The 12,245-nt window shown below is 41.7% G+C and overlaps 1 protein-coding gene across 1 annotated transcript; it reads left to right on the plus strand.

Moving 5' to 3' along the window:
• Nucleotides 1-8,849: 8,849 nt before the first annotated feature.
• LOC135054574 (putative nuclease HARBI1) lies at nt 8,850-9,969 on the plus strand. Its single transcript, XM_063957733.1, has 2 exons — nt 8,850-9,453; nt 9,537-9,969. Exons 1-2 carry the CDS (start codon nt 8,868-8,870, stop codon nt 9,944-9,946), a joined length of 996 nt encoding a protein of 331 aa, XP_063813803.1. The 5' UTR covers nt 8,850-8,867; the 3' UTR covers nt 9,947-9,969.
• Nucleotides 9,970-12,245: the final 2,276 nt, after the last annotated feature.

The raw sequence follows: 12,245 nt of genomic DNA on the forward strand, positions 1-12,245 counted from the left end.
TGTTTTAAATCAAGCTTCGAGGTATTGCGAAGTATACATTTGAATTCCTTCTTATCCCGCGGTACGGGTCTGTGGATGGGCTGTCAAACTTTACCGAGCTCTTTTCGGATTTTGGTTGCAACAAAAATGGGGGAGCACATTTTAGTTGATGATACATGAATGGGGGAATATGTGATTGCTGATATCTGTGCCTGTATTCCCTATCGACTATGTGTGTCATTACCTGAAGGTTGTAGAGATGAAGATAAAGAACACTTATGGTAAATGCAGTGGTATTCTATGTCAGGTAAATGAACATTTGTCGGTTGAAGTCTTGTCTGGTGTCTGTTGAATGCAGTCTTCTTTGGGCTTTTGCCAAAAGGTGTGGGCAAAAAGCTTTGTCAATGTCCATAGACTTACAAAAGTGTTGGGCTAGCGTAATTTTAAAATTTCTAGGGAAACTGGGGGTCTATGGCATAGTTCATCAAATATCTGTGTATAAGGTTGTTAAAACTTCTTCTTTAATCCATCAGTTGTCTGTATACAGGCTCATCAAATTCCTCGTCCAAGTGGGTCTTTTTACCTTGGAGAAAACGGAGAAACAGGTGAAAGAAACGGACCGTATAATCGCATTTTCATCACATCATTGTTTCTACCGTTGGGTCATAAATCAAATCTATTGGAATTACAATTTCCTCACTCCTTAGACTCATTACCTCAGGTAGTACTTTTCCAATATAACACAATCCTTCAGAGTTTGGGGCAAGCCACTTTATACGCCTTCCTCCCGCATATGAAATATGCATCATCGGGGAGAACATATGGGACGGAGTAGGACATTACCATATTACACATCTTCCATGTGAAATCTCCTAACCCTAATTCTCACATCTGTTTAGTACACGTATCAGTTTGTACGATATGTGCACAGTATCCCGGTGATACCTCTCCAACTCTCGTAATCCTACTTCCTAGGGTATACATATACCGGAAAGATTTTCCTCTACTGGCTATGTGGCGTATAAGTTCTGTATCTGTGGGCATTCTATCTGCTCTATATGAAAAGGTCATGGTTTGGTTATTCCATGACACTTCCCAATTTCCCGGCCTTCGGGGATTGGAAATGTTAAAACATATTAGGGACCTATCCACATGATATTGGTGGAGCTTCAAACTAGGAGGGCTGGAGATATTAAACCTCCTGTCCACCGGTCTCCCGCCCTTTAGCTCAAGTACCTCCCCTACCGTTAAAGGGAATGGTACTAATCCTGATTTGCTATGGCCTTGAGGTACTTGAGAGCATACCCAACAATCTGTCTGATTTAACACATTACCCACTAAGGAGTGATAGTCACTCAATGGATGCCGGTTCATGTTAATGTTAAAACTGGACTGACATTCCTTGATGCACCCATCCTCTACTACACTGTCACAGAGTCTACAGATACAGTTCTCTTTTCAGCTAACAATGTTTACAAATAACATGGCTGCTAGATCGTTTCCGGTACTCGCCTTTGCTTGGTGGTTGTGTTGCTATTGGAAATTTACACCTCCGTCTCAGTCATCAGAACCTTTCTGGATCCTTTCTCGACCTCACTGGTACTCTCACCGAAACAGACTGCTCTGGTCAACATCAGGGTCAACATGAAAAATCCATATCACAGTCTCTTGGGGCAAGTCCATCTTACAGGAAGAGAAAAGGAGAAATTTGTAATGGGGGTACAGAAAATCAGTTTGAGGGGGAGAGAAACTTGTTACGATAATTAAGTTCTCTAGTCTTTGTCGTTCTTCCTGTTCTGTCGTCATCTCAAAGGTGCTGTCTCTCAGTCTTCCAACCGAACATTCCGGTGATGCAATATTCCTTCCAAACCAGCGATCTCTCTGTAAGGAGCAAAAATCTTGCATTACCATTTGTCTAACTGATGTGTGACATACCATCTTTAAAACATGAAAACATGAGAAAGAAGAGAGAAAACAAAAAAAAACAAAAGAGAGAGAGAGAACAATTCATATATGTATATATCACATAAATCAACAGAGAACAACAACAGGGAAAAAAAACATTTTTCAAACATTTTAAAACATTGTCAGATCATCAGGCTGTCATATCTACATGTCCAATGGTTTCCTTGCGCAGTCCCTCCCACCAGCACCTCCATACTCCACCCTCTGTATCTGGCCAGAATACATTGATGCGGATAGGTCATGCTGGGGTTTGGTAGACTTCTGCAAAGACCAAGTAGATATGCAATGTTTGAGTCCTATCAATAATCGTCAGAGATGGGGAGAGAAAAGAAACATTTCACAGATACATTTACAACGTTTCACCCGGTCATTCCTGTGTCTTCAGGGAATGACCTCCCAATTTATTAACTGTTACCTCAGGCTTACCATCCGTCCTAGTGATCACCTTTCTTGACTACATATTATGGGTGTGGCCCAAAATTCTTCCTATATGATCCCTGATTAGAATTTGGTGTGTCATATTCATGCTCATATTCATGTCTAGGGGGTCTGACTTTATGTGGGCTGTTGCAGTTACTGGCATAATGCCCTTCTCTTTTGCAAAGATCACAAACCCTGGGCTTCCTCCAAGGGTCAGTGAAATGGGGTCTTGGTTGATTTGATGCCTCCTCAAACGCTTGGATGCTCATCACCATCAACCGCTTTCCCTGTACCTCCCTGATTCCTTGGATACCATGATTATGTCGTTGTCTAGGGAGTTGATATACCTTCTGTGAATCTTTGATCATACACTTAGGTCATTCCTAGGATCTGGGAAATCAGACATGATTGATCTCAATTCGGTCCGGGACCAGGGACAGCGCATTGCACTGTCCTTGACGGGAATGATTCCCTGATCGTCAGTCTTCCCATTGGGGACTGTGATCACCCTGACAGGACTAAATTCAATTACATCACCTTGTGTTGGTCTTACAATATAGGGTACATTTGTTTGCGCGTGATATATAACACCGTACGTACCTGTGGACACGACCTCACCTGACCCTCCGTTAGGGGGTTTGATTATTGCCTTTACCGATTTGGTCGCGTCCACCTGGATGTCTTGTGTGATGGCTGCTGGAAGAGGTGCCGACATCATGCTGAGCTCACTTTCTTGCTTGTATTCCTGAGGGAAGTTTAACATGGGGTGCAACTTGCATAGGTTAATAGTTGTACATTTAACAGTATTACAATTATCATTGTTATGTTTATTACAATTATTCTTATCTATAATACAGTTGCTAAGTGCATTTTTATTGTACAACATTGTGCCTTTCTCCGCAACCATAATCCTCTCCATTGCCATGTCTCTCCTCCCAAGATGAGGGTCAGATATGTCAGTTAACTCTCTTTGCATTTCACTTTCCTGTTGCCACAATTTTAAACAATCATAATGTTTGATCCGTCTCTTTACTGATTTAATGAGACCTATCCTTCTCCTTAGGTTCTGTAACACTTCTGGGCTAAAGCTGCCTACTCTTGGGGATTTCTCCCCGTCATGTACAGTCATTCTCTCCCATTCATCACATAAAACTTCTGTGTGTGACCCGTATTTTTCACACATTACGTACCTTGCCGACCCGACTGGTCGGTTCACTGAATCAACCCGAACCGAGGTTGATCGCCCCCTTCCTGAACAACTGGCCCCCATAATTTGCAGGTGTTGCTTGCTCTACCTCTGACCTTTATATCAGGGTCTTCAGCGAACCCGTACAAAAAACCAAAATATTCAAAGATAGGTTGACGGTAAGGTTTACCGAGCACCTTACTCACTCTGCCCACGCCGACCAATACGACCTGTTCACACTGATATAGTGCTGGCGTACTCGACCCAGGGCCCCTATGAACCTTTGTTTACTGGAACATGTGAGTGTGATCCGCAGAGCATTAACCCTTTCCAGTAACTGTGGGGTTGTCAGATAGTTCCTGAGTGACCAGCGAACTTCCCTTCTTGAGAAAATAAAAAATTACACAAATCACGTTAGAATGTACAAATAGCGTTTGTGACCCCTCTACTCTAATGGTACTAGGTCAGATTACTAACTAATGTACACAATTACGTGCGGTACAATCGTTCAGTACATAAGCAACTAATCTTATGTACGGAGCGACCAACGGAATCGACATTCAGCAGCTGCGAATTCCTTCAGCCTGAGCTTTTATGGCCTATATGGGTGTTGCACCAACCCTTCTTGGTGTTGTGCCTTGTCTCTATAGCGGACTTCTTTGTACCTAGACCTCCTGGTCTGTTATAAGACCTCCTGGTCTGACCTCCAGGTCTGCTATACCTCCTGGTCCGCTACACTCTAATGCTCAAATTTTATGTTTAACCAGAGATGCCTCCCTAGCCACTACGTATGTCACTTATACGTATGTACCTTCACGAGAACTCGATGATTTCTTTGGTTCAATCCCCAATATTGTAAAAAAACTTATATATGCAAAACACTCACTCACCACATGTACACTTTTGTTTCTATTTCTATTTCTGCGCAGAAATTTCCTTTAGACCAGATGTGTTGTAAATTTGGAGAAGGATCTGTTAATTTAAATTTCGGACACTAAAATCGACTTGCGCTATTTATCGCGTTGCCACCTCTTCGCCTGCTAAAATAACACTATCGTGTGACTTGAGTTACGTGGGCGTACCCAGACGCTCCGTTGCGTAATTTACGCTGCGTGCGTCGGCCTTTGCGCACGCGAGTCTCACCCTTTGTTAGAGACACGTGTACACCAGTCTTTTATCCACCGTAACACAACTAACACGTTTATCAATGTAGATGATCCTCGATCGTCTACCGAGCACCACACCAATCTCTCCTTGTACCTTTAGGTAGAGCTGCGTGTGTGCTTTTTACAATTATAACCTTAAATATTACTTTTTATCTTTTTAACTACTAATAGCAACAAATCTTTCTTAGCACGTTATCAATGCAAATGGCAAACAGGAAGGTGAGATGTGAAACTTACACAAATGAACATGCAATTCTAAATTTAATCTAATAACATACATTGATGTAAGCACACGCATATAGATTTTACATATAAGTACCAATCACTATTACTTATGATTGACTATGATATAGATTAAATAAATGCATAAAAAAAACTCATTAAATGATGATTTCTTTTTGACAGTGGATGGCTGATTATTTCCTGAGTCAACTGAAAATCAGCCGCTTAGGGGAGAGAAAGAAAAAAATAAATAAAAATTTGACCTTCCCAAAATGGCCGCTGCTCCTCCCCCTTTCACCTCCATGGGGGTCACACAAAATGGTGGACAGACCATGCTGCTTCTTGTCACAAAGAAAGTCATCATTCAAACTCCTAAAGTTATTCTAGGCCTGAGTTTTTTTTTTTTTTTTAAACTATATCAAGGCTATGCAGAGCGATTAAAAATAATTTTAAACCTATTTAAACAGACAAACCATCCAATCTGCGTGTGTAGTTGGCACCAAATAGAAATTAAAAAAAAACAGATTTTCAAAGACAATAACGTACTGTTCCTACCTTCCAGTTCCCGAATTCCCTCAGCACTCCTTACCAAGTGAAGCAGACAATTAACTGGTCAGCACTGCAGTATCCCCGACCTCCAAACGGTTTAACGAGGGATACTACCTTCCACTCTTTGCTGACCGATAATGTCTGCTGAAGTTACCTAGTGCAGATATGTGAAGACCGGAGGAGAGCCCCCAATTGACAATGTATATAATATTTGTCCTATTAAAAACACGTTAAAGGTTAAAGAACACAGTACGCAATTGGCGCAAAAAGTACCGCAAGGGTACTCCCTTAACTATACCTTAAGGAATGTACTTATACTGTAAACATTTGTGCAGTGACAATGTGTAGATGTAATGCAGTGTAACCTTGTTAGCTTAAAAGCTGTATGTGCGACTATGACGCTCTGAGAAACCTTTATGCATTTATAATAACCAATCAAATACCGGTCTAAGGTTCTAACGCCTTTAGTGAGAGAATGAACGTTCAAAAAGAATAATACAATACAAGCTATACACTACCAAAATAACATAGAATATCTAACCAAGTTACTACACATAAAATACAATAAAGACACAATTACTTTTAAAAGGGGAAGGAGAGAGAGAATGGCTTATAACATTAAATAAGAGACAATATGGTTGCAGATAAAACTACACATGTGAGGGACAATCGCTGTGCAGTTAGTCAATGCTGAATACCGCATGGGATGGAAGCTAGACTCCATTTTGAGAACTCCCATGATTCCAAAGACTGCAACACATGGTTGAAAGGGGGAGGGGAAAACACCCGGCAGCAGCCATTTTAGATTTGCAGGTCTAAACACATGGCACTCTCTGCTACACCACAATCACATAGCAGAAGACACAAGACTCCATTTTATTCCAAAATGTCCAAGCCTCAAAACAATGCATATGTTGATTTTACAATTCCAAACCATCTAAATCACCTTTCACAATTTCAAGCAAACACAGTATCTCAATAACCAGAGCATATGAGCTATCACAAGACCAGACCACCAGGTACCCACAAGTATCAGCCTGCCATTGCTACAAGCACATGTTCAAAAGTACTGCATGGTGGTATTCATGATTAACAAGATATATTATAACAAACCAGCACAATCTATTTTAAATCACCATAGGCAAACAAATACCACAAATACTATGCTACAGATTGTCTACTGTTCCAATTCATCACAGACTTCACAGAGTATCAACACAAACACCCAACAATCACACAACTGCCCAAACCTCGTTAACCTTAAGCCATTTGTATCTCCAAACTAACTAATCTATGCCAATCATTCTACAACTACTTTACCACAAACACATATTTAAAACTATTCTATGCCAATCAGCCATGAGATATTGAGATTATGATACTTAGCCTTTTGTAAGGAGCCTGGTGATGATCCAGCCATGCTTGCTGTGTGTAAGGTAGCTGTGTGAGTGAGTTACAGTATATCTGTCCTCAGAGGCCCCCACAACTGACCCCCCCCCCCCCCCCCAGACAGGAACTATTCTCCTGTGTGTCTGTTCCTGGGGGAGGGGTCTCTCTCTCTCCTTCATGATTGAGTCACTATTCTCTTTGTATATGCTGATCAGGTTCAGCCCTGAAAACTGGCAAAAGGGTTGGCTTGATCATTCATTGTTCTAACAAAGTGATCTTAGCTTTTATACATATAATCATATCTATCCGCTGCAATGTCCCACAACTTCACAACAAGCATCAAACTAACCCACACATCAATCTGCTTGCTTCAATACCAAACATGACGGGCGCATCTGGTTCTGTTCAAATAATACACATTCATGACATCAATTCATCAGCCAATTCTAAATCTCCATGATGTCTGGTGCCCGACATTATTATAACCATGTACTGTATGAAACAAGCGCCGAATCCATCTCCGTGCCATGTCCGAGCAAATGCGTGTGTTACTATATATTGCTGTGCTCGCTGCGCATATTTGCAAGTATAGCGACTTAAATGTGTGCAGTTTGTATGTTCTCTCTATGTAATATTTTTGACTTTGACAGAGTATTCGTGCAATCGTCTTGTTGTTAAATGCAAGTATGTTTGTTGGTGCAATGCAGGTGTTTTTCTGATGTAGTTATTTTTTTTATTGTATTTTTTACAATGTTGATTTTTGATTTATTTTTGGGCCCTAACCTGTACTTTAGTGTTTCTGTTTTGTGGACTAATGTAAAAATGTTGGTCTTAGTGTCATTTTGTGTCTCTTGTAGGTGTTATATTTTGGAGAAGTATTCCATTTTGTTTTTCTGCCCAAATTATTGTCTATTTTTTGGACACAGCTTCTTACGCTAATCAAGTGTGTGATTTTGAGGAGCAGGTAAGTCCCCTAGGCCTGTGTTTGTGTCTGTTTGTGCTAATGGGCTCTATGTGGTCTTAGTGTCATTTTGTGTCTCTTGTAGGTGTTATATTTTGGAGAAGTATTCCATTTTGTTTTTCTGCCCAAATTATTGTCTATTTTTTTGGACACAGCTTCTTACACTAATCAAGTGTGTGATTTTTAGGAGCAGGTAAGTCCCCTAGGCCTGTGTTTGTGTCTGTTTGTGCTAATGGGCTCTATGTGGTCTTAGTGTCATTTTGTGTCTCTTGTAGGTGTTATATTTTGGAGAAGTATTCCATTTTGTTTTTCTGCACAAATTATTGTCTATTTTTTGGACACAGCTTCTTACACTAATCAAGTGTGTGATTTTGAGGAGCAGGTAAGTCCCCTAGGCCTGTGTGTTGTGGAGTATGTGTGTGTTCAAAGTGTTTTGATTATGTTTGTCATCACTATTTTTTCAAAATAAACTTATTTTTTCCCGGATTGTTCTGCAAAGTAGTGCTGTTCTTGCCTGTAATAGCTACTAAAGGACTAAATTTTGTGTTGAATATAGTTTAGATTTCTAACGTAATTATCATTATTTATACTTAGGTGTTTGATATGTTTTTGATGCTCTTATTATGTGTCTGTTTGGTTGGTTGACACTTTTTTTTATTTTTGGGTTTAAACTATGTTTGTTTATCCCTTTTAATTTGTGATTTTCCTTTTTTGTCTCAATTTCAAATTGGTCCGTAATTGAATCCAGAAACAATGTCGTATGCTCCTGCAGTAAGTTTACACCCTGAAATTGTTTTTGGGATTAAGGTTGTACATTTTAATTTTGCATTTGTCTTATTCTCAATATTATTATCTTTATTTTAAGTTGGTGATGTCGGTCTTTGTGGCTGCAGAAGCTCTCCCAACCCAACCCACGGAAGCACTCACACCCCAACCGCCAGCCCCCCAACCACAACCGGCTCCTCATCAACCAAGGCAACGGAGGCGTGCCAGGCCACCAATTTTCCGCACCCGTGTCCTACTTTTTGGGATGCCAGATGATGTGGTTGTGCGTAGATACAGGCTGCCACCACATCTAATCCTAGACACTCTCTCCATAATAGAGAGTGATCTGGAGTCTTCAATTCGGTATCCTACAGCAATACCACCATTGACACAATTCCTTGCTGTGTTACATTTTGTGGCCACAGGGTCATTCCAGCATGTGGTTGGAGACCTGGTTGGCATGTCGCAGGGCCAGTTCAGTAAGGTCCTGCGGCGTGTCAGCCAGGCTTTCCTAAAGCGTGTGAAGCAATTTATTGCTATGCCTTTGGATGCTGGTGCCCTAGATGTGGTGAAGCGGCAATTTGAGGAAGGTGGTAGTCGCTTCCCACATGTTATTGGGGTTGTGGATGGCACACATGTAGCTATTGTGCCACCAAGACATAATGAAGAAATTTATAGAAACAGGAAACTGTTTCATTCTCTGAATGTAATGGTTGTTTGTGGGCCATCCCTCCAGATCCTGTCCCTGAATGCTAAGTTCCCTGGGAGCTCCCATGACGCACATGTTATTAGACAATCAGGGATATGGCAGAGATTAAGATCAAGTCAACGACAAGACATGTGGTTATTGGGTGAGTTTTTTTAATTTATTTTTAATAAAATTTTTTATACCTAAATAATATTCTCATTCTAATTTAATGTTCTCATCAAACAGGAGACCGTGGATATCCTTGCACCCCCTGGCTCATGACTCCTTACCGTAATCCCAGGCCAGGACCACAGACGGCATTTAACTCCGCGCTTACTGCCACTAGACAGCTGGTGGAGCGCACAATTGGTGTGCTTAAAGGACGTTTTCGTGTGCTCCACCGCACTGGTGGCGATATCATGTATTCGCCGGAGATGGCAAGTAAAATAGTGGTCCTGTGCGCTATACTTCATAACATCGCGGTAAGGAGTCGCGTTGAGCTTCCTGACACAGAGGAATTGCCAGATGAGGAGCCAGGGGTTGGGCGGAGATTTGGTGGTGGGAGTGTTTCCCGGAGGGGAAGCCAAGTAAGGGCAAGCATTGTCCAAGAATATTTCAGGTATAGTGTATTTTGTTGTGCTTTTGGAAATTACTAAAAAACACTGTATGCTTATGGTCATTTTGATCACATGTCATTTAGGTTGTTATTGTAAGGTCATTGTGTAATTGTTAGGGTGTGTTTGAATATATAATTTTTTTTTTTGGTCATTTTAAATTTAAAATGTTAAGCTTACAATGTTTTTTCTGGGAATATAATAATGTGTCGTTGCTAATTTTTTTTTTTTTTTTAAATCATGTTTTCTTTGAAAAAAAACACCAACATATGTTACAAAATGTGGTACATTTTGTGACTGTGCAGCTGATTTATCACACCAAATGTGGTGAGTACACTGTGTTTTTTGTTAAATTTATACAAAGTGTGTTTGTATTGGGGGTTATGTCAGAATTTTTTTTTTTTCATGCTCTTCCGCGACTGCGTATTTCCGCTCTAGCGAAATAATCACTCTGCTCTTCACAGCATTGCAAACATCAATAAAGTTTATTTAAATGACAGCATAGATTTTACACCAATCACATGCCAACACACACTATAAATATATACCCAAACAAGGAAAACGCCATTGCCATGATGCGTGCTGCACCGTTCACAAGGCGGGAACTCCGCCTGCTAGTGGCGGTAATGGACCGACGCGTAGGCCGCGTTGGGCGTTTTATCCCAAATAGGGTTAAACGCGAGGCCTACGCGGAGGTCCGCCGCCTATTACGGAGCCGCCTCCGCAGTCGCAGGACCATCATCCAGCTTGAGAGGCGCTGGAGCGACCTGCGGAGGCGCACGCCAGACCTCCTGGCGGAGATGCGCCAACAGATCCAGATCCTACGTGTCCGCAGTAAGTAACATTTCGTGCACAGACGGGATTAACGCATAACCTTTGCATACTATCGTTAAGTGTGAGTGCCAAAATTTGCACAGAGAAAATTTGCATGAGTGTGTGTAGGTAGGTTATGCAGTGATGCATAACTCCCAATATGACCTTTTGCAAGAGGAACCGAAAACTCTGCTTAGGTATTTGTAACTTAATTGTTAATCTCTTGATTTCTCTGCACAAGTGATGGCAATCATACATTAAGAGTGAAGTGACGGAGCAGAACATTCTGTCCCTCCTGGCGAGACTCATGTTGGGAGGTATGGTACTGACTGTATGTTGTTGGCCATAATTAATACACATGCAGAAAACTTTAATAAATTACCGGATGATTTTTTTTTTTTATAATTTTAAAATGTGGGTCAATTTTGACACTGGGGATGTTGTTTAGATTAAAAAAATAAGAATTTACTTACCGATAATTCTATTTCTCGGAGTCCGTAGTGGATGCTGGGGTTCCTGAAAGGACCATGGGGAATAGCGGCTCCGCAGGAGACAGGGCACAAAAAGTAAAGCTTTACGATCAGGTGGTGTGTACTGGCTCCTCCCCCTATGACCCTCCTCCAAGCCTCAGTTAGGTACTGTGCCCGGACGAGCGTACACAATAAGGAAGGATTTATGAATCCCGGGTAAGACTCATACCAGCCACACCAATCACACCGTACAACCTGTGATCTAAACCCAGTTAACAGTATGATAACAGCGGAGCCTCTGAAAAGATGGCTCACAACAATAATAACCCGATTTTTGTAACTATGTACAAGTAATGCAGATAATCCGCACTTGGGATGGGCGCCCAGCATCCACTACGGACTCCGAGAAATAGAATTATCGGTAAGTAAATTCTTATTTTCTCTATCGTCCTAGTGGATGCTGGGGTTCCTGAAAGGACCATGGGGATTATACCAAAGCTCCCAAACGGGCGGGAGAGTGCGGATGACTCTGCAGCACCGAATGAGAGAACTCCAGGTCCTCCTTAGCCAGGGTATCAAATTTGTAGAATTTTACAAACGTGTTCTCCCCCGACCACGTAGCCGCTCGGCAGAGTTGTAATGCCGAGACCCCTCGGGCAGCCGCCCAAGAAGAACCCACCTTCCTTGTGGAGTGGGCTTTTACCGATTTTGGCTGTGGCAGGCCTGCCACAGAATGTGCAAGCTGAATCGTACTACAAATCCAGCGAGCAATAGTCTGCTTAGACGCAGGAGCGCCCAACTTGTTGGGAGCATATAGTATAAACAGCGAGTCAGATTTCCTGACTCCAGCTGTCCTTGAAATGTATATTTTTAAAGCTCTGACAACGTCCAACAACTTGGAGTCCTCCAAGTCGCTTGTAGCCGCAGGCACTACAATAGGTTGGTTCAGATGAAATGCTGACACCACCTTAGGGAGAAAATGCGGACGAGTCCGCAGTTCTGCCCTGTCCGAATGGAAAATCAGATATGGGCTTTTGTAAGATAAAGCTGCCAGTTCT

This window comes from Pseudophryne corroboree, chromosome 3 (genome assembly GCF_028390025.1).
Source record: "Pseudophryne corroboree isolate aPseCor3 chromosome 3, aPseCor3.hap2, whole genome shotgun sequence".
Lineage (NCBI taxonomy): Eukaryota > Metazoa > Chordata > Amphibia > Anura > Myobatrachidae > Pseudophryne > Pseudophryne corroboree.